The sequence below is a fragment of the Lycium barbarum genome, chromosome 6 (assembly GCF_019175385.1).
Source record: "Lycium barbarum isolate Lr01 chromosome 6, ASM1917538v2, whole genome shotgun sequence".
Lineage (NCBI taxonomy): Eukaryota > Viridiplantae > Streptophyta > Magnoliopsida > Solanales > Solanaceae > Lycium > Lycium barbarum.
Genome location: NC_083342.1, coordinates 136,870,361 through 136,893,415, shown reverse-complemented (window position 1 = coordinate 136,893,415; position 23,055 = coordinate 136,870,361). Strand labels below are relative to the sequence as shown.

The following is a 23,055-nucleotide window of genomic DNA, read 5'->3' as shown; positions in this document are numbered from 1 at the left end:
CTACCTATTTTCATGTGAAAATAATATTTCTAATTGGTACAATGTCAATCTATGGGCGATATTTTCCAGTTTTGGACCCGTCCTCGTCTCGACTTTGGACGTATCAAGACAACCTTAGCTGTGATTACTATGTTAAGTCTCTGTTACCGTTTTCCAAACGTAATCTTGATGTGAATCTATGTTCTGATTAAGAAATGTAATCCTTCACTTTAAGTATCCAGTGGTGATTATTATTGAAATTTGGTAATAATTGGAACCTACCCTACCATGTTAGGCTCTAACAATGATTTAATAATATTAGGTGTCGTTCCGTTTAGAAACAAAATTAGTCAGACGTTTTAATAGGAAGATTAATAATGGAAAGATTTTTTTTATTAGATATTTAGTTCATTATACTAAAAATAAGATATACAACGTACAATCTAAAACATGAACTAATATATCATAAATGTTATAAACTGCTAGTACATATTGTCCGCTTTGGCGCACCTCACGGCTTTAAAACGCGTATACTAGTGGAGGGTCTTCTGGCCCCAGTCCACAACAGAGGTTTCGAGCATCGTGCTGATAACGTCTGGAGTAAAAAAAAAATAATAACACGTTATCAGCACGATGCTCGAAACCTCTGTTGTGGACTGGGGCCAGAAGACCCTCCACTTGTATACGCGTTTTAAAGCCGTGAGGTGCGCCAAAGCGGACAATATGTACAAGCAGTTTATAACAATAAAATAGTTCTCCCCCTGATTTTTTTCATGTCTAGACATTAATTAAATGGTACTACTTTCTCTATTTCAAAATAACTGAATTTTTGGGTGGCACGCCCTTTAAGAAAGTTAATTAATAAATATATTACTCAAATGATAATTTATCAATATTATTCTTTTGCAATCAGTGCATTTCATGTCTTGAAAAATACTCCCTCTTAAATTATATACTCCTAGATAGTTGAAAACCCCATTAAAGAAAAGGATAATTTTGGAAAAAATTAACTAATGCTCTGTTTCAATTTATGCGAACTCATTTGATTGGACACGAATTTTAATAAAGAAGAGAAGACTTTTAAACTTGTGGTGTTAAGTGTGTGGCATATACTTTGTGTGGCTATAAATCATTGTATAAAGGTAAATTGTTTCCAAATATATAAAGAAATCATTCTTTTTTCACAAAATGACCTAATAATACTACTTAAGACTCTATATTACAAAACATAAGAATACTTTTCGCTATTTATAAAACATACCGATAAAATTACAAAGTATACTAGATTTGAGCTTAATGGGATACCCACAATTTTAGGCTTTTTTGATGGAAGAGAATCTGATTTTGTATGTGGACTTAATTTTAGGATAGTTACCAATCAATTTCTTTTTCTTCTTCTTCTTCTTCTTCTTCTTTTTCTTCTTTTTAAAAGATTTCTCTCTCTCTCCTCTCTCTCTCTCTCTCTCTCTGTGATAGACACCATTTTCAGACCTAAAATTCATCTTATCTCCTAGTATAAATTTTCAAACCAATATTACAACGTATTTTTGATTACTGACCTGTGCATTAATTGTACTCCCTCTGTTTTAATTTATGTGAACCTATTTCCATTTTAGTCTGTGTCAAAATAGATGACCTCTTTCCTAATTTGGAAACAAACTCACATTATGAAATGATTTACAACCACACAAATATTCAAGACTTATTTTGAACCACAAGTTTCAAAAGTCTCCACTCTTTCTTAAATGTCGTGCCTAGTCAAATGGATTAACATAAATTGAAATCGAGGAGTATATAAATATTGGTTTGTATCGTTTTGAGATATGTGTGATCATTTTGTGTTTGAAATTTGTATAATTTATATAAACTGTAGTCTTCAAAAATATTGAAAACTAATATATGTATGAAATGTGTATGCAATCTGCTATATATCATTTTTTAGATATATGCGACACAGTGTGTATGAAATGCGAATAAATTCAATATGAATTAGTCTTAAAAATGTTGAAAATTGATGTGTATAGAATCTGGTTTGTATCAATCATAAAACTTATTATACATATATACTTTCTCATAATCTATACATACTTTGATAAGATTTTATACAATTTATATGTACTTTGTCATGATCAAAATATACATACAACTTTTATATATATTTCATACATAAAAATTATAACGAATTTATACAGTTATAGATGTTGCATACAAAAATTTATACATATTTATTTTCTGGTGTATGAACTTTGTATGGAATCTGATTTGTATCAATTACAAATTTATCATACATATTTTTTCAAAATTTATACATACTTTGATTAGATTTTATACCATTTATATGTCCTTTATCATAATCAAAATACACATACAATTTTTATGCATATTTCATATATAAAAATTGCAACGAATTCATACAATTATACATATGGCATACAAAAATTATACATATATGTTTTCTAGTGTATGAACTTTGTACATAAAAATTACAAATTAGAATGAACTTTTTGAGTAAAAGTTGGAGAAAATTAGGGAACAATATCTCTTAATTTTGAATGGGGAGAAAAAAGTGAATGAAATAAGGAGGCAAAAGTTGCAGAAAATCAGGGATCAATATCTATTAATTTTGAATGGAGAGAGAAAAGTGGATAAAATAAGAAAATCAATTTCCTAACCTTATTTAATGTGTTTTATTTGCTTCTTTTTAATTTACCTGATTCGTATAGATTTTATAACAAATCTATTGATATATTTTGTAAACTGAAAAGTATCGTCATGTTATGTAAATATACCCTCTTACTATGTACATATATGTTTTTTGCCTTTCTTTTTTGCACAGATTAAGGAAATAGGTTCACATAAAATTGAAAAGGAGGGAGCACATTTTGGACTTCAAAAAATTCATTCATTTTGGACCATAAAAATATGTCAGAAATTACATTTATATTAGAATGGAGGGAGTAGCTTGTTTAGTCAAATTTTTAAAATTTGCTTAATTTAAGAAGTGCTTTTTGAGCTACAATGTTTTTCCAAAAAGAACGTTAGGAGAATAGCAATTTGTGTTTTGGTAATCAGTTTGAAAAAGACCTTTGTAGATATTTTGCAATAATTTATACTTGATCAATTTTATCTTGAATTTCTAAGATGACACATATTTTAGGACAAATTATTTTTGTCATGATAACACTTATTTTGAGATGAGTACTAATATAACTAACATATCCAGTAAATTCCCTAATGTAGGTGGGACGAGTACTAATAAAAAGGCTTATTTCCGTGAAAGATTTGGCCAAACGGCTCAGTTTTCTAAAATACTGAACATATTTTTGAAAAGGAAAAACACTTTTGACTTTTTAGGCCGGCCAAGCAAGCACTATAAGCTTATTTATGCAAAAAAATCCAACTTTTTACGCAAAAAATCAAACTATCTCACCTTGATCCTTTGTCATTAGCTTATTTAATCTTATAGTGCCGGCCAAACAGGCACCATAAGATCAAATAAGCCATGCAAAAAATCAAGATAAAATACATTAAATGATATTTAAATTATACTCAAAATATTAAATTTACACTCAAATTATGCATGCGACCTATTACACACTTTAACATCTAAAAAGTGAATTTAATACCCCAGAAACTAATCTGACACAAAAAAAAAATTATAATTAAAAAATAGGCGAGTTTTGTTATTTTTTTTTAATTTTTTTATGTTTTTCTTTTGCTAAATATACCCCCACCCTGCCCCGCCCCCTTTTCTTCATCTTCTTCATCTTCCTCTTCTCCTCCACGCCCCCCCTGCCCCCCACTGCCGCCGTCCACCTCCACATCACCCTGCTCCCTCTTCTTCTCCACCTTCACGCCACCTCCTTCATTTCAAATTCACAAACAAAAAATCTGAAATATAACCCATTTCTTCTTCTTCAAAAACCACCCAATGATTTCTCCAACCAGCCCAAGCAACACCCACCATCACCCCACCGGAAAAATTGAATTGAGGAACAAATTATCCAATTCCTCCTCAAATTCGTCCCATTCACATTGCACGAATTGCCCTTCAAATGGACTTTTAACAATAATGAAGAAATTACACGAACTGCCCTTCAAATTGCACAATCACCAAGGACAAAATGAATTTGCAGAAATGGAGTATATCAATATTACTGTGGTTACTTCAAATATGCCATACGGGATATCAGATGGATCAAATCCATTTTTGATGGACGTAAAACTCCCAAGTTCAACTTGGAAAGAAATGGAGTCAAAATTAAAATAATTTTTTTTTTAAATTATTCCTCCACCACCACTGCCCCCCACCCCTACAACCCCACCCCACGCCACCCCCATCTCTTCCAGCTTCAAACCACCACCACCGTCACTGTCGCCCCGCCCTCCCTTCTCCCCCACCTTTACGCCACCCTACACCCCCAAATCCTTTTTCTTCATTTCACCAACACCACCAAACCCTGAAGGGCAGTGCGTGCAATTTCTTCACTGCCATGGTGGTTATGCAACAAGAAAAGGAGTAGGGATGAAGAAGAAAGGAAGGGTGGGGGAGGAGAGGACGAGAGGACGAGGAGTGGTTGCAGCAGTGAAGCATGAAAGGCTTGGGAGTCGGGGGTCGGGGTGGGGCGCGGGGTAGGGGGTGGTGGGGGGTGAAATGGAGAACTCAAGCATAGTGTAGGACAACTTTATAAAATTAAATATTATATATAATATGTATCTATTATAAATAATAAAATTTATTTTAATTTTCACACGCTGTGAAAATGGTATAATATCTTGTAGGTGGTCTTAAATTCACTTTTAAGATGTTAAGGTATGTAATAGGTCGCTTGTATAGTTTAGGTGTGATATCGACATTTTGTGTATAGTTTAGGGGTGTTTTGATGTATTTTGCTAAAAATCAAACTATCTCATCTTGATCCTTTGTCATTAGCTATTTATATAGAGGGCAATTCAAGCTCTCTACGTATCAATCATTCAACCCCATCATCATCACATTGCAGAAAATAAGGAGAGACTAAGAGAGTACTGTTGCAGTAATAATGGCAACTAATCACAGAGAGAACAGAAAGAAGCAGATAATAGCAATAATTGGAGCAGGAATCAGCGGCCTCTTAGCCTGCAAATACAGCATTTCTAAAGGTTTTGATTCAATTGTATTCGAGTCCGAGAGTAGCATTGGAGGTGTTTGGACTAAAACCATTGGGAGCACTAAGATCCAAACACCAAAACCGTTTTACCAGTTCTCTGATTTTCCCTGGCCCGATTCGGTAACTGAAATGTTTCCTGACCAGCAAACAGTGCTGGAGTACATTGAATCGTATGCTCGTCACTTTGATTTGCTACGCCACATTCAGTTTAACAACAAAGTGTTGAGCATCAGCTATGAAGGTGGCGACTCAATTAGTGGAGAACGGAATTTGTGGGGCGGAACCGGTGAGGCTTTTAGCAATAAAGGGAAGTGGAACGTCACCGTACAGGACACTCGAACCCTCTCCACACAGGTAATTAATCAACCACCCTACCAAAAAGGAAAATTCCAACTTTTGGAGATAACGTTTTCAACTTTCATCTAATGAATTTAAAGTTGCTAAAATTAGAAATAGAAGTGGGAAGTTGGATAGAGAACGTTTTTTCTCCCAATATTTACTCTTCTTTTGCTTTAAATACAATTCCTTTCTGTTCTCCGTTTCATTGTGCTTTCCTCTCTTTCTAACTTATATATCACGAAAGTATTCCCTCATAAAATTCAGCTCTCACTAGCTTGGTGAAGATCTTTCAGAAATTGACTTTTCTTTCTCTTCCTCCATCAGTCGAGCGCTCCTAATGGATAACTCATACTATGTCATATGTCCTCCTGGTTGGTTGAACTTGCATGTAGGTATACCAAGTTGATTTTGTAGTAGTTTGCGTGGGAAGATTCAGCCAAGTTCCCAACATCCCTGAATTCCCCCCAAACAAAGGCCCTGACGCTTTACAAGGCAAAGTAATCCATTCAATGGATTATTCCAAAATGGACTCCAAAACTGCAGCCAACTTTGTCAAAGGAAAACAAGTAGCCGTCGTTGGGTTCCAGAAATCAGGAATGGACATTGCCATGGAGTGCTCTACGGTTAATGGTTAGTTGTAACAGCATGATACTTGTGATCTTCAATTGATTCTGCATATTTATTGTTTGTGTAATTTATAACAAACAATTAATATAATTAATTTTTCAGGGGTTGAACGTCCGTGCAAAGTAGTAATTAGGACACCGCATTGGAACGTTCCTGATTATTTCCCGTGGGGATTCCCTATGGCAAAACTCTATTTTAATAGATTCTCAGAACTTATGGTGCATAAACCCGGTGAAGGCCTTCTTTTGTATCTGATGGCTACAATTCTGTCACCTCTGGTAATTGCTGTTATCATACTGACTAAAGTGAAAATGAGTACTCCAATTAAATGGCTGTTGTGGTACACGCATACTGTCCTAATCGATTTCACTCAAATTGTACAGAGGTGGGCCTTCTCAAAATTTGTGGAAAGCCATATAAAATACAAGCTCAAGCTTTCAAAACACGGAATGGTGCCAGAGCATAGTTTCTTAAATGAACTGAGTGCGTGTTTAATTTCTACAGTGCCTGAGGGCTTTTACAACAGAGTTGAGGAAGGAAGTATAAAGCTCATCAAGAAAGCAGAGAAGTTTGGATTCTCGAAGGAAGGTATCGTGGTCGAGGGTCAGGCTGAACCAATAAAATCTGACTTAGTCATACTCGCTACTGGCTTCAACGGAATTGATAAGCTCAAATGCATATTTGAATCACCAAACTATCAGGAATTTATAGCAGGCTCAGATGATTCTGCAGTTCCTCTCTATAGGTGAGTAATAAGTGAATAGTATTGTGAGTATGCACAAGGATTACATATCTCATGTAAAAATAATTATATTTATCAGGGAATGCGTTCATCCCCGAATTCCACAACTGGCAGTAATTGGATTCTCAGAAAGCATAGCTAATCTATACACATCAGAAATAAGGTGTCGATGGCTGGTAGAGCTTCTAGATGGGAAGTTTAAGCTGCCCAGCATCAAGGTCATGGAGAAAAACATTGCAGAATGGGATACGTACAAGAAGAGATATTCATATTTGAAGTATTACAGGAGATCATGCATCGGTGCATTGCACATTTGGCACAATGACCAACTCTGCAAGGACATGGGATGGAACCCGAAAAGGAAAAAGGGTCTTTTTGCTGAGTGTTTTGAACCTTATGGACCAATGGATTACGTTGGCTAATATAAAAGAGCTCCAAGACCTCCCCTCAAGAAATGAAGCCTCCTTTCCTATATATGTTTATTTTGTTTCTTAACGTTTTTCATTCATGCTACTCATGTGTTTGTCTAGCTTTTCGGCACATCCATTGCATCAATATGCTGAGTCATGTAATAGAGGTTTTGTAAAATAATATCAATATTATTAAAATAAAGCTCTAAATAAAGAATAAAATACTACTTCTAGTTTTTCCATATTAGTGATGCAAATTCAAAATAATATTTTCATTTGCTCGCAAATTTGGTTTATTTGAATTGAATGTAGTAATTGTTGAAATGTTATAGGATTGATTAAAGAAGTATCAAGATTCTTTTGATAATTTTTCTTTCTTAATAAACAACTAAGGTAAATAGGGATAGGTACGTTCCAAGTTCAATTTCTAGGCCCAGTTTAAATGGGTTTTAATTAAGACCACCAGGTTCTGGATCAATTAATTGCGTATACAGCTTACAAGTTCCAGAGTACGACAGTGTTATCCAGTGGCAAGGTGTCACGACCCATCCGCTGAGTCGTGACGAGTGCCTGGCCACTACTGACCCAACACCCTTACTCTCATACCCGTACCTTACTGGACAAGTGAGTGGTCCATAAGACTCATAGCTGAACCATGCTAACTCATATCAGGATAACTTTAAGGACTATCAATCATCTGTCCTTATAAGCATATATGTATTTATACAAAAAATAATAGTGCAAGCCAACAAGGCTGCTACATACGCTGTACCACAAAAGGATGGAAGCCGACATGGCTACATCTCGTCAACTTTACACATCTGTCTATAGACCTCTACTGGAGTACCAAACTGTAGAAAGGACGGGACAGGGCCTCACCGTACCCGTGTATATATACATCTAAACATAACATACCAAAACAGACGGCAACTCCGGATCGAGTGGAGCGCACCAACAACAGCTGGGAAGAGGCTCTACTGAGCTAGATCACCTCTCTGTCTATCTGTACCTGCGGGCATGAACGTAGCCCCCCGAACAATAGGGGATTCAGTACGGATAATGTACCGAATATGTAAGGCATAAGAGTAACATACACATAGGAGTCGTGAAGACAATCTGAAACTCGTAAGCTAAACTGACTAACTGAATGCATCTGTAAGTCTGATTATTTGAACATATCTGTATGAATGCATCTATATGTCTGACTATTTGAATATATCTGTATATCTTTGCTTACTGAAAATGCCTCTGAGGGCGTATGATATACATAGGTCATAGTGTCGAGGCACGTATGGCCCAATCCATATCCCATATAGGCCCCTTCGGGCATCATAATCATCATCACTGTGCACCAGCTGATCAGGTGGTAATGCGTATATAACGCTTCGCCGTTTCCCCATATATATATATATATATATATATATATAAAATATACGCGTATATAACGCCTTCTGGTCACGGGTCAATATGCATATATGTACATGAACGCAATGCATAAATATGAACTAACATTATCATGACACAAAATTCAGGACCCACGAACAAAAGGGACAATCATAACAAGGGGTATAGGATCATCAAGAACTGAGATACTCCTAGTACTTCTAAGAGTAGAACGATATGGAGACTCGATTACTCGTTGTTCGCTCATGTCATAGGATCATGCCAAAAAGAAAGAAAGGGAAAGCCTTAACATACCTTTTGGCCTTCTTAACTACTTACGCTTATTCTTCCAGGCTCACAATCTACATTCAAGAATATTCACACCATTGTTAGGCTTATCTTCACATACTTACCTCAAGCCTTCAAATGAAATCTATTTAGAATCTGCCGAAATTCGGGCAACATCTCCTCTGTTTATACCCCTAGCCCGAAATCACAGTACCAACAACCAACAACAACAACAACACTAATATCACAACATCATCATCGATACTAAAATACTCCATAAAACGTCCCATATGATGTTCATCCGATTTCTCAACTAACTACTTTATTATACAACCATTTAATCGATCTATCTCCGTAAATAAGCCTAAAGTGATATCAATAGGGAGAGATTTATACCTTATTCTTACTAGGACAGCAATATCTTCAGTGTTCTCCTAGAATCCAAACCGAATCCACCGCAAAACAATACTACAAATCACAACTACGCGCTATCCGAACCTAAACTAATATTCGGCCACTTGAAAATCACTCAATTTATGATATCCTCACACCCTCATCTGATTTCTGAGTTTTTTGGGGAATAAATGATGAAAAAAGAAGGGTTTTACCCTTTATATAGGGGGTCAAAGTCGGTGGAACCGACTTAATAATTAACCTTCGCGAACGCGAAGGGCAATTCTGCCCAGTTCGCCCAATTTTCCATCTCGACCATTTGACTTCCAATCCTTCCGATACTTCTCACACATGGTCTTAAACCCTTATATCCGTAAAATAGGCGCATATCACTTCAGTGTTCACAATTAAACAGTTGACACCTACGAGACTCAACATCCAAACTACGAGGTGTAACACAAGGCCCATACCTCCTGTCTGCTAGGAATAGGAATTGGGGAAATAACTCATATGTACGGTTCACACATCTAGTTTGCAGCCGATGTAGCCCATTGTATTATCGGTATATAGATAATGTATCCGTTTTGTATAACTATACAGTACACACATCTAGTTTGCAGCCGATATAGCCCATTATAGCATCGGTGTAAAGCAATTGATATGGATATGAAAGAAGAGTAATTATTAAAGCACGCACATTAGGCCGTGGCTTAAATTTATTGTAGCTACAAGATGTTTCCAAGGCTTTATTCGCAAAATTATGGTGGAATATGAGGACCAAATAGTCATTGTGGAGAATGTTTATGAGTAATAAATACTTGAAGAAATTTCATGCAGTAATTGCACCTTAGAAGAATACTGGTACATATGTATGGAAAAAAAATGCTCAAAGCTAGAGAGGAGATTGAGCAGGAGATTTGGTGGAGAGTTCAGCAAGGAAACTCATACTTTTGGATGGATAATTGGACAGGACTGGGAGCCCTTTATCATATTATTCCCCCAGAGTTTGAGTGGGACCCAACTGTGATTCTAGTTAAAGAACCAGCAGAGGATGGACAGTGAAAGGTGAATATGCTAAAGGAAATATTACCCGAAGATCTGGCAAATCACATTCTGAAAAATATTACACCTCCAGCTGAGCACAAAGAGGTGGATAGAGCTTACTGGAAAATGGAAGCTAGAGGAAAATTCTCAGTGGGATCAGCATTTCAATTATTGAAACAAAGGAGGGAACCCAGTGCATTGTATAAAAGATGTGGATTAAGGGGCTTCCTATCAAGATTTCATTTTTTATGTGGAGATTCTGGAAATTCAAGTTGCCTCTTGATGACAAGCTTCAAACCTGGGGAATTCAATTTCCTTCAAGGTGTTTTTGTTGTCAAAATCCAGAAATTGAAAATACATCACATGTTTTTCTGCATGCCACTGATGCACAAATTATTTGGAAGCATTTTTGTAGGCCAGTTGGGATAGACATTCAGAATTTACATATTACTCATATCATACACAAATGGTGGGAGTTGCCGGTGAAATCTAAAGAAATGCTTTACATTCACTCATACTGTGTTGCACTTTAAAAAACTAAGGTAAAATGATGATACAACAGTGATCATCTCACAGCTGAGGCTTCACTATGATAAGCTGGGTATAGAAATCTGCAGGTAGGCTAATACACATACCCAAACATTACAAAACTCATTGTATACGTCCAAATTCTTTTGCTAATAGCAAGTCATAAAAAGGATATTCAACATGTATTTAGTGCACGCCAAGTTTTCCAATACCACTAGGGATTGATTGACATCAAGAAATTCAAGGAATGAAGATGGGGTTGGGGCGATAGTATATTCAATGGATACTAATTAACTTTTTTATTTCCTTTCCGTTCTGGCAAACTGACTTGTTAACCAAGACGCCGAACATTATAAAATTCCACTAAAAGCAAAAAGTTACAAGGTATATAAAATTTCCTAATATATGTACATAGGGAAGTAAAGTCAATAAGTAAATATATACATTTGTTCCAACATGTGTACATTGGCCAGAGCAAGCCACAAGGCATTATTGCAGTCATGATGAATCATTGAATATCCACCGCAACCCCCCACCCCCAACCCCAACCCCAACCCCAAACCCCAAAAAAGAACTTGTGGAAGAAAAAGGAAGAGACTAACTAAGCGAGCGAGTACCCGTGGAAAAAAGAGGCTCATATTTTCAGAGAAGAAAAATAACATCCAAGAAAGCTAGTTAACGGTTTCATAAGTTTCAAGGAAGGCCAGAAATCTAACCCACTCAACCAATAACCTGAAAGAGAATGCGGAATAAGATAATTAATGAACAGATAATAACATTTGTGAACTGCACACTAGACTGTATTAAGAATTTCGAATTGATAATCAGAGACACAAGGTAAATCTAAAATAAAAAAAATAAAAAAAAGCCAATGGGTAATGATGTGCATTCTGTAGTTCAAAAATGACAATGTAGCTTTGTCCCAGTAAATTACAAGCATCTTATTGCTTTACTTGAATATACCAAAGTATTCGGTTATTCACTGCTTTTGTACCAAAATTGCAGACCACCACTTCAAAGCTTCATCAGATAAGCCAATTGTCTGACGTTCCTATGACTTCAAGGTTCTAGGTTCAATTCATCCAAAAGCAAGGTTATCTTATGCTCCCTTCGGTCCATAATAAGTGTCCTTTTGGCCTTTCACACACCTCTTAAGCAAATACCGACTCCTTAGAAAAGAAAAAATCTTTTGACTTACCCTTAACTAAATAGTACTTATATAATAAAGTTTCTTGATTACATAAAAACTCACTTAAGTAAATAGGGATAAATTTGGAAGAAAACGATTAATATCTTCTTGATTATATAAAACACTTATTTTGGACCAAAATAAAAAAGCCAAAAGGACACTTATTATGGACCGGAGGGAGTATCTTCAGGTTGGTCCTGATTGATTCGTTATGCAACTTTTTTCTTACAGCGATTGTCATGCAGGGACAATAATGTAGGAATTTATTACGCGGGGAATAAAGTTCCATCAAAACTTTTAAGGAAAACTTAGTTGCTATACCTATGATATGAGAAATCTACTAACCTTAGCTTCATTTGTGTCACAATGAAGAAACCACCAAGGACCTTTATTTGACAATAACCTGAACACAAAAGTCATAAAGCATGTCATATAAGTATATAACTGGTTATTTGAAATTTCCAGTTATTCAAATTACTTATTCAAACTACTAAAACACTAACACAACAAAGGCGAATCTAGGATTTCTAGAACATGGGTTCACTACCAAAACTACGAAAAATTAAAAGAAGAATATGTATTATGTGGGAATCGATCCCTAGTCCTCTAAGAAAATAACTCAACCTTCAACCAAGTGCACCATTTAGCTTTCTTGTAGCATGAGTTCTAGCAGATAATATTATACCTATTTTAGAAAATATATACATAAAATAACTAGTTTTATGGAGAGACTATGTGTTCATGTGCCCCAAAATTAGTACACAAATTCGCCCCTGAACACAAGCACTGCGCATCTAGAATTCTTGTAACATGCATGCATATTTAACAACCCAACATAAGCTCGTGATTATTGACCTAGAGATCAAGATAAAGAAGACGAAGAGGGTTGCTTATGACCGGCTAAAGATTAGATGGGGAAGTCTAACTGAGGCCAAAGCTCAGGAGATGAGGGAGAAGTAGGACAGCCGAAGCTAGAGGTCTCGAGGGGAAACTCTGGTGGATGTAAAGGGGATTGGTGGTGGAATGGAGAGGTCCAAGGAGAAGTAGAAGTCAAGAAGGTTGGGTATGCGGTGCTAGTGGAAAGCGTCGATGAAGAGGACAAGAGAAGGAATAAGGAGAGGTATAAGGCAGCAAAGCTAGCGGTCACGGCGGCTAGAACACCAGCTTTTGAGCACTTGTATAAAGAGCTCGAGTGCAAATGCAGGGATAGGAAGTTGTATGGGCTCGCCAAGACGAGAGAGAGGAAGTCTCACAATCTGGGACCAGGTGAAGTGCATCAAGGACGAGAATGAAGCAATGTTGGTCGATGAGGCACACATTAAACGGAGATGGGAGATGGCAAACGTACTTCCATAAGCTCTTGAACGAAGAAGGGGACAGGAATATCGTGCTAGAGGAATTAGAGCATTCCGAGAGTCGTAGAGATTTTGGGTATTGTAGGTGCATAAAGAGTGCAGAGGTTAGGGGGGGCTATCCGTAAGATGAGGAGGGGAAGAGCGACTGGGCCAGATGAGATCCCGGTAGACTTTTGAAAGAGCGCAGGGGAGGCAGGTATGGAGTGGCTGACTAGGTTGTTTAATGTCATATTTAGGACGGCTAGGATGCCGGAGAATTGGAGGCATAGTACAATGGTTCCGTTGTACAAGAACAATGGCGATATACAGAATTGCAATAACTATAAGGGGAATCAAGCTGCTAAGCCACACTATGAAAGTCTGGGAGAAGGTGGTCGAGATGAGGATGAGGAAGGATGTGTCGATATCCGAGAACCAGTTCGGATTCATGCCGGGGCGATCGACTATAGAAGCTATTCATCTTGTTAGGAAATTGGTTGAGCAGTATAGGGATAAAAAGAGAGACTTACACATGGTGTTCATCGACCTGGAGAAGGCATATGATAAAAGTCCCTCGAGAGGTCCTTTGGAGATGCCTAGAGTCTAGAGGTGTGCCTGTGACCTACATCAGGGCAATTAAGGACATGTACGAGGGTGTCAAGACCCGGGTTAGGACAGTGAGAGGATTCAGAACACTTTTCGATCGTGATGGGGTTGCACCAGGGATAGCCCTTAGCCCGTTTCTATTTGTTTCTATTTGCCTTAGTGATGGATGAATTGACACGACATATTCAAGAGGAGGTGTCATGGTGTATGTTGTTTGCAGAAGATATAGTTTTGATTAACGAGATGCGTAGTGGAGTTAACGATAGGCTGGAATTTTGGAGAACGACCTTAGAATTTAAAGGTTTCAGGGTTAAGCAGGACTAAGATGGAATACATGGAGTGCAAGTTCAGTGACGTGACGCAGGAGACAAATGTGAAAGTGAAGATCGAGGCACAAAGAAGCTTTAAGTATTTTGGGTCCATAATACAAGGGAAAGGGGAGATTGACGATGATGTTGTACACCGTATTGGAGCAGGGTAGATGAAATGGAGGCTCACCGCCGAGGTGCTTTGCGATAAGAAAGTGCCGCCTAGGCTGAAAGGTAGGTTATACAGAGTGGTGGTTAGACCAGCATTATTGTATGGGGCAGAATGCTGGCCAGTCAAGAACGCTCACTTTCAAAAGATAAAGGTAACGGAGATGAGGATGCTCAGATGGATGTGTGGTCATACTAGGAGAGATATGATTAGAAATGAAGTTATACGAGATAAGGTCGGAGTGGCCTCCGTGGCGAACAAGATGAGAGAAGCAAGACTGAGATAGTTCAGGAATGTGAAGAGGAGTGAGGATGCACCAGTTAGGAGGTGTGAGAGATTGGCCGTCGCAGAAGTTAGGAGAGGTAAAGGTATGCCGAAGAAGAACTGGGGGAGGTAATTAGATAGGACATGGCACAGCTTCAGCTAACTGGGGATATGACATTAGATAAGAAGATTAGGAGAGAAGGTTAGTAGGTCGTTGAGTTTTGTCGCGTTGTGTGTGCGAGAGGTGTGGGCTAGCCTTTCCATCTCCTTTTCTCCTTTTCTTAGTAGTGGTATCTAGGTATCACGTAGAGCATTAGCCTTATGTGTGTATTACTATGTGTTGCTCCATTTATTTTCTATCTTGATATTTTGCTGCCTGCATTGACTTGTCTCTTTTTCACCCGATGGTCTATCAGAAACAGCCTCTCTACCCCAAAAAAGTTGAGGTAAGGTCTGCGTACATCCTACCCTCCCCAGACCCCACTTTGTGAGATTACACTGGGTTGTTGTTGTTGCTGCATGCATTAAGTCATTAAAAACCTCCAGCTTGCAATTGAAATCAACAACGTTTATTGCTAAATCAATGGAAAATACCTCTAAGTACACAAACAAGGAACGGTACACAGAGCATCAGAAGAATCTTGCCCAGGAAAAACATGGAACCACATACTTAAATCCACAAGTACAGTTTTAGTTTGCATGCAAAAACGAGGAAGATGGAGGATATCCGTTACCTGATAACACCAGCCATCATGCGTAATCCCATGAAGAGGGTCAAGCCCAACCAAACACCAGGAAGACCAAGAAGTCTCGGAGCAAAAAGCAGAAATCCAGATGATATTGCCCCCACCAGCATCTGTATGCCGAAGAAGGAGAGTGGGAATTTACGGGTGTGAAAATATATACTTGGAAAGTATTGATATCATAATGCACTACAAGCTTACCATGGAATGAGCTGCATAAGCGAAGTCTGAAACACCATAATGGAGGCCATCAAAAATAAATGCAAGAGCATTTATTGGTTGACTGGCACTGACAAACTGCAGCAATTTTACAGTTTCAAACTTTAGTTTCTTAGCAATAACCTCACTCTTCAGAGAACCATTCAAAGATACGAACATCTTACTCATTGTTAAATCACTGACAAATTTAATCAAATACTCTGTATAGAGACATACCAATAAACCTGTACTAACCACACCTAGCACTTCTGCATCCTTGGTAAATAAAGTAGATAAAGCGCCAAAAGAAACACCTAATGCAGCAGCCAAAAAAACACCTGCAAGTAGCCCTATCTGCAAATTATGGATCCAAACCGATATTAATTAGTGTAGAGCGCCTCACAACTTGCAGAGCTCAACGGCACAAAAAAGAAGGGAAGCACAAACCTTTAGCACATAGTGTGTAATTTCGGTTGCTATCACGTAATCACCTTTTGATAAATTACTAGCAATCAACACCTGAAAACAAAGTAAGGAGTAGTTGCATCAAATTGATAAAAGAGTGACAAGATGCATGGCAACAACTATTACTGGTCAAATCCTATAATATATCATCTGATATATGTCATTTGAAAGCTTCGATCAACACCAGAAGTTGCTGCCAATTTGAACATGATGCACACACCATAAACAAGAAAAAGAATTGACGTAAGCACAGGGGACCAATATACATGCACATTAAGACAGAAGGTTCTGTTGCAGGAAGTACACGAGAAAAAAGAAGTTACGAGGAGAACTGGAACAATTTAAGGCGTGATAAAAGAAATTTCATTTAAATAAATTTACCTGTGCCGATGCAGCCAGTGCATCAGTGAGGAGGGAGACAGCTAGCCAAACTTGTAAGCATATCTGGTGAGCAGCCATCGCTACAGAACCTTGGCGGGCAGCCATTGATGTAGCAAGTGTCATTGTGAAAAGGACAGAAAGAGTTCTTCCAATGAGAAACCCACCTAAGGCAGCACAAATACAAAATTAGATGAATTCTTTAACTGCCATGAGAAGTATACGGACATGAAACACAACAAGCATCGAGAGATTTTTGAGGTACAAGTACAAAGGTGAGCTTGTATTTCAAATAGGAGAAATCTTGGAATACGCATATCAAGAATAAACACTGACCAGATTTTAAATAGCCACCGAATTGCAGCTCTTCAAATCTTGGAGGTAATATCTTTACTCGCCGATTTAAGTACCACATCATAGAAAAGGCCACTAGGTATCTAGAAAAATTGAAGCTTATAAGTAATTCATTCACATCAAGATACAGAGAATTGATATTTAAAAAAACAAAAGTATAAGAGAGCAGACAAGAAAAGCAAATACGATTAGAAAGAGACCAGAGAGAAGTACATACTGTGAAATGACAGTGGATATGGCAGCTCCAGACACACCCAAGCCGAAATAGTACATAAATAAGGGAAACAAAAATATAGCTGCAAAGTTTCCAATGCCTGCACAAATAATATGCTACATTATTACAGCAGTTCGACCTTAGCTCCCTTAACATATCTAGGAACAACAAAGAATTGCACTGTAAATTACATCTAATTGCATTGATAAACAACTTTAAGAAGGTGAGGAAAAACATATTTTGAGTGAGTTGAATAATACAGTGATAAGAGGAGAGGAGAGGAGAGGATAATCCAAATGGTGAACAAATTCAAGTGCAAATAAACAACTTAGAGTTGAAAATACAGTGATAAGAGGAGAGGATATATGTATTACATGACAAAGGCGTCACAAGTTAACCAGAAGGTTATGGCACATTGCCTGCCACAAAGTGAGGATACCCAAATGTTGGAATTTACAAGTCACAACTGCATAAATGAAACCAGCAGAAAGGATCTTGGGCAAGTAAAATTATCACCTAAACAAGCAGGGATTCAAAACTTGCCTAGACAGACGACTGGAGTCTTTGTATCCTTAAATCCACGGAATATGCCTTGAAGGGCCAAGGAAACGACAAATGCAGGAGCACCAAGAGCACGCAGAGCAAGAAATCGTTTGGCTGGAACTCTCATAGGTGAAGTCTATAAACAAAAGAATTTTCTTAGTAAAAACACTTAGGAACGTCTTTATGCAAGTACACAACGCTGTGTGTTTAAGGGGCCTGCATGAACACGAGAAGAGAATTGTGATGAAATATTCTATGAAGCCACAAATAACTGTCTTCCCACTTTCCTAACCAAACCTCGCCTTAGAAGTCATCAGGAATTTTTCTCCTCCAATTAAACCATACGGGAATCTAGTTATCCTAAGAAGAAATCTGTCTTCCTTTGTCTAGAAGCGCAACTGTTTTATACTAAGTAAAATTAGCCAAATAACAAAAAACAACTCAATCCCCTCAGGTTGCAAACATGAATTACTAAAATGAAAAACTGAGACAACACAACTTAGTCGAACCAAATAGGTTTTATGTTCCTTGAGATGGAATTAAATATTATTACTTCACACTATCGGATTATTAGTAGACATCATCAAATTACACATTGATATTGAAGTTGCAGCCGGGCCTAATGATTGCAACTACAATCTGCACCCAAATTGTGCATGCTACCAATTTCATGAAGGTTTCCCTCTCATTTAACTTCTGCTTTCCAATTAACGAGCACAGCCCTCTCAAAAAAAGAGGAAAAAGTAAATTAAACAATAGTCAGCGAAAGCAAACAAATTTAGTCACGGGCAAATAGAGATAAAAGCTATATGAGTTATAAATTAGCCAGTACGAAAAAGGTCTCTTGTGAGCCTTATTTAAACCTTTTTCCTTATTCAGAATATTATGTGCACCTATGCGCTAAAGATCTAAATCGTACAAATGAAAGCAAGCATCAAAGACAGAACTCAGATGAAAGATAGGGAAGCGACAAAATATATATGCCATCATACAGGTGATATGCCCATCAAACTAAGAAGTAATCCAGATCCCAACGCCAAAGCCAAAGCTTCAATGATGCCGATGCCAACTGCTAAAAGTAATGCCGTAGACACAGAAGAAAACTGATGCCTTTCTGCTATCCCAGTGAAAAGTCTACCATTAGTGCCTTCTGCCTCCTCTGCACAACATATAGACAGATGTGAATAATAAAAGTCAGAGCACGAGTCCTAAAGCTTTTTGTAGGAAAATTAACTCTAAGTCAGTTGAATACCTAAGCAATTATAACACAATGAATGACAAAAAGTAAACACGACATCTACCTGACAGGTAGACTTTGCGCGCATTCTTAGCAATGTCTTCGGCCACAAAAGATGTAGCAACACTGAGTAGAGGAATATTAAATAGCTTTGATATAATGTTAAAAACTGATATGGAGACACCAGCTGAAGCCAACTCCACTGAACCTGTAAGACGAAAGTAACTCCCAAGTTTCAAAACAGTAACAGTACAGAAGAAAACATAAAAAGCCAACACTCCCTCCAGCCCCTCATGGTAGTACCCCTCGAAAAGGAAAAGGGGAAGAAATCCACAGAAAAACCAAGTCCATCTTCACCGGACATAATGAAGAAATTCAAGTTCTTTTAAAGAACACATATAGAGGAAAAGAACATTAAAAGAAAGCACTCCCCCCACCCGTCCTATCAAGAAATGAAAAGAGAAGGAAAAATAATTTTGACAGATAAACGTCACCATTAGTAATTGAAGAGCAAAGGGTACGAAACTCAGATAATACACAACAAAAAACATCTAAACTATTTAAGTAGGGAAACAGCAAAGGAAACATTATTTTCTTTAGTGTCACAACCTGAAGGATGGCACACATTTTAAAGAGTATAGAAACAAAAGTATGTTGGTAGCCCCAACAAAAATAGCTAAGTTATATATGTTAAATCGGTCCAAGCATAATCATTATGCCTAAAACATGACTACGCGCTACAGAAACTACTGATCCTCATTTGATGAACTACCACCATCGATGAATTAATCGTTAACATAAGTTCCCTCCCTCAACCCCCGAAATAGAAGGTTGTTCATCTGTGATCTCAGGAGATTGTAAAATTCAATTAAAGAGTTATATAAAAATGCTGAATGTGCAAACGTTGCACCTTACCCAGGTGGCCAATATAAGCAGTCTCCATTAATTGTGTTAAAGGGTCAATGGCCTGTCCAGCTATTGCTGGCAAAGTCAGCATCACAAGTTCCCGCCTGACATCCTCAGATTGAGATGAACTTGTAGGAGCCTCTACTGAGTCATTTTCGAGATTTTTTATAATGGGAACAGTCTCATTCAACTCACTGAAACCGACAAAAAGAAGAGAAAAAAGAAACTAGATCAGAAAAGGGATGTGAAGGGTAAAATAGCTTCATGCTTGTGAGAATACTTGCCAGTTCAAACAGAAGTAAATAATAAAAGTATGATCATGATGTCACCGAAACAATGAGGAGCAACAACTTATGATCATGATGTCCCCAAAACAATGAGGAGCAACAACTTATGATCATGATGTCACCAAAACAATGAGGAGCAACAACTTAAACTGACTTGAAAACTATAAAAAAGGCAAATCAGTAGTGCAGCCATTTTGTTCAAGATTTAACCACATAACTCAATATATATTATAGCTAGCCGTAAAATCCATAAAGGCAATTAACATGTAAATATCAGAGTAGATAATAAATTATAAAACCCCTTCCCTCCCCACCTTTGCCCCACCCTTTGGCAGACATGGAATAAAGAAAAATGGATCTGGTCCACATTATGGCATATTGAAAGTTTAGAATACATACTAGAGTCAGTAAGATCTCTGAGTTTCATTAATGAAACTAACCTCCGTAATAATTACTTACAAAAAATGAGTAATCCAGAGACAAAAATTGTGAAGGCTATATAACTTCAATGTTTCATTCCCAAACCTTCTTGACCTGAGGATCTATGGGAAACAGCCTCTCTACCTCCCAAGGTAGGGATAGGTCTGCGTATACTCTACCTTTCCCAGACCACACTTGTGGGATTATACTAGGTATGTTGTTGTTGTTTCATATTCAAACCCAGGAAATTAAGCCAACTACTGACTCTCACAAAAAAAAAAAAAAAAAAAAAATCCAGAAAATTTAAGTGGGACTGGGGACTTACAAAACTTCTCCACTTGAGCTTGAGAGATTATCAATTCCGTTTACAACAGTGGCATCCTCCAAATCAGAAGCTTCTACACCACTCTCTGAACTGAACATACTACGGAACCTTAAAGATTTCGGCTTCCTTGGGCAAATGACAGGTGAAGATAAAAATCTTTTGCTTTTTCCAATAGATAAAGAACAATTGTTGCTACCGTAAACATACTTCAAGCTATTCTGAGTGATTCTTGCAAAGGAATTACAACGGCGATGTGCGTATCTCAATGAGCAGATTTTGGAAATTTCCTCTTTCACTTCCAATTCAGTAAACCCATTATACATCGCCTTAGTGGTCAATTGTGCAGATGCCATTTTTATAACCTGGTGTCCCTCACTTCATAATCAAAGTAGAAGGACCTGATAGTCAGACAGAAAATTAAGAACGAATATATCAGAATACAACAACTGAAGAGAGGAAATAACATAAAGAACAGGGAAAAAACAATTTCTGAGAAACGAGACGCAACAACTTAGCGTCTTGTTTTCTTTGCTTCTTTTGTGTGTTTTTACATAAGGTCTGGTTTGTATGGCTTAAACACGTGTGGAGATATCTATAATTCCGTCTTTCTTCTCTTTTATTTTTTATTGCCATTCTATGCTCTATTTCCTTCTCTTGAGCCGAGGGTCTATCGAAAAAAGCCTCCCTACCTTGGGGTAAAATCTGCGTACACTCTACCTTCCCCAGACCCCACCTGGTGGGATTATATTGGGTATGTTGTTGTTGTATTCTATGCTCTATTCGGGGCAACATGGGTTGTGATCTATGAAAACAGAATTTCCAATTGTTAATCCTGAAATCGGCTCTTTTTTGTTTAGTTTGGGGGAGAGGAGGGGTGGATGTGAAAAGATGATGAAAAATTGTACAACCTAACAATAGTAACACTGCAACAGAATGAGAAAAAACAGTATATTGGTTTCCTAGAACAGGGCTAATTGTACAGTTCGAAGAACATGGAAAAGCAGTTGATACCTGAAGCTACACAGGGTAAAACTCCAAGCAAGATGGTATCTTGCTTTCTTTATTTTTGCAAACAAGGATGATATCTTTGAATTTTGATAATGTAAGGTGGAAACTTTTCGTTTTGATGAATTGTAAACTAGGATGATATCTTCAGCAAAATGCAACATGCAACCTTATATTCCTTAAAATTCTGTCACAAAAGAAACAGAGAAACAATAGGCAAACCGAAACCCCAACAAACACTCGTAATTCTACCACTCACTCAGAGCAATGGGTATAATCCACTTAAAAAAGAAAGGGGGCACTATGAAGAAAGAGTTTAGAGCAGGTTGAATACAAGTAAAGGGGGGAAATTCAGGTTGTATGGTGAAGGCAGTGATGAGGTTATCTGTGCGTGTAAAAGAAACGAAATTGAATGTCATACCTAGCGGGTTGCCAGAGCGGTGAGGCTTCGGGGATTATAGAGGATGGGACTACAAAGAGAACAAAAGAAGAAACAGAGTCGGTAAAACCAAGCTTGGCTAGGTGGCCATTAACATTCCTACTTCTGCCTAGCCGACCTCAAACATTTTGACCTGGGAAACCTTTTAAAATAAAAAATAATACTACTACTTCTAGTGGAGTCATTAGTAAAACCATTTTTTCAGTTTTAAAGTAAAGGGAACTCATCATACTTGGAGTAATTTTTCCAGGTAATGTATTTAGAGTCCGTTTGGATCGGCTGAAAAAAATGGCTTTTAAGTATAAGTGCTTAAAATATTTTTAAGTATTGAAATTTATTTTATAAATAAGTAATTACGTGCTTAGATAAAAGTGCTTAAAAGTTTTTAGAAATAAGGGTAGTATTGAAATTAATAGAAAAATATAAAGGATAAAAGGGCAAAATTGATAAGTTGGGTTGAGTAACTTTTTGATTTTAGCTTATTTTAAGCATTTTTTTAATTTAATTTAAGCTGTTTTGTATTTTTATCAAACACTCGTATAAGTTAAAAATGACTTATAAGCTGATTTAACCCTTATAAGCCAATCCAAAGGGCTCTTAGCAATTGGTTGGATATAAAAGGTACTTAATTCATAGTGTATATGCTCTATCTATAAGGATCACATTTTCTTTTAATACCATATCTTCAGCCTTTGAATATTTATGCGTGCAAAAGCCACGTAGTTCAAAATGTCCAATTCAACTTTCAGAAACGAAAGATTCAAGCAGTAATCACTAATCATTGAATC

General features: G+C 37.3%; 2 protein-coding genes across 6 annotated transcripts; one reads left to right on the top strand and one right to left on the bottom strand.

The window, feature by feature from the left end:
• The first annotated feature begins 4,674 nt into the window (after window positions 1-4,674).
• On the top strand, window positions 4,675-7,489 carry LOC132599385 (probable flavin-containing monooxygenase 1). Its single transcript, XM_060312730.1, has 5 exons — window positions 4,675-5,483; window positions 5,861-6,098; window positions 6,198-6,373; window positions 6,479-6,840; window positions 6,917-7,489. The coding sequence occupies exons 1-5, from the start codon at window positions 5,022-5,024 to the stop codon at window positions 7,257-7,259; spliced, it is 1,581 nt and encodes a 526-aa protein (XP_060168713.1). The 5' UTR covers window positions 4,675-5,021; the 3' UTR covers window positions 7,260-7,489.
• Window positions 7,490-7,915: 426 nt separating this feature from the next.
• Window positions 7,916-22,424, bottom strand: LOC132599384 (protein DETOXIFICATION 45, chloroplastic-like). Of its 5 annotated transcripts, XM_060312726.1 has the most exons (16): window positions 22,250-22,424; window positions 21,835-22,015; window positions 20,824-21,198; window positions 19,801-19,985; window positions 18,950-19,093; window positions 18,641-18,807; window positions 17,649-17,784; window positions 17,109-17,205; window positions 16,874-16,974; window positions 16,541-16,704; window positions 16,142-16,213; window positions 15,932-16,048; window positions 15,698-15,793; window positions 15,488-15,609; window positions 12,418-12,475; window positions 7,916-8,256 (listed from the first exon to the last, which is right to left on the bottom strand). In XM_060312726.1, the coding sequence occupies exons 2-16, from the start codon at window positions 21,990-21,992 to the stop codon at window positions 8,230-8,232; spliced, it is 2,019 nt and encodes a 672-aa protein (XP_060168709.1). In that variant the 5' UTR covers window positions 21,993-22,015; window positions 22,250-22,424; the 3' UTR covers window positions 7,916-8,229. The 5 variants fall into 5 exon arrangements, with proteins under 5 accessions (XP_060168709.1, XP_060168707.1, XP_060168711.1 ...); XM_060312724.1 differs by having other exon boundaries at window positions 21,835-22,424; XM_060312728.1 differs by lacking the exon at window positions 21,835-22,015 and having other exon boundaries at window positions 20,824-21,221; window positions 22,250-22,422.
• Window positions 22,425-23,055: the final 631 nt, after the last annotated feature.

What these genes read in the sequence shown, in the direction of transcription:
- LOC132599385 (XM_060312730.1), top strand. Translation starts at nt 5,022, where the DNA reads ATGGCAACTAATCACAGAGAGAACAGAAAGAAGCAGATAATAGCAATA. An exon ending in GGAGTGCTCTACGGTTAATG is followed by an intron (nt 6,099 to 6,197) that starts GTTAGTTGTAAC and finishes TTAATTTTTCAG; the next exon opens with GGGTTGAACGTCCGTGCAAA. An exon ending in CTACAATTCTGTCACCTCTG is followed by an intron (nt 6,374 to 6,478) that starts GTAATTGCTGTT and finishes CAAATTGTACAG; the next exon opens with AGGTGGGCCTTCTCAAAATT.
- LOC132599384 (XM_060312724.1), bottom strand. Translation starts at nt 21,992, where the DNA reads ATGTTGCATTTTGCTGAAGATATCATCCTAGTTTACAATTCATCAAAA. An exon ending in GACTCCAGTCGTCTGTCTAG is followed by an intron (nt 17,206 to 17,648) that starts GCAAGTTTTGAA and finishes TTATTTGTGCAG; the next exon opens with GCATTGGAAACTTTGCAGCT. An exon ending in CACTGGCTGCATCGGCACAG is followed by an intron (nt 16,214 to 16,540) that starts GTAAATTTATTT and finishes CTTTGTTTTCAG; the next exon opens with GTGTTGATTGCTAGTAATTT.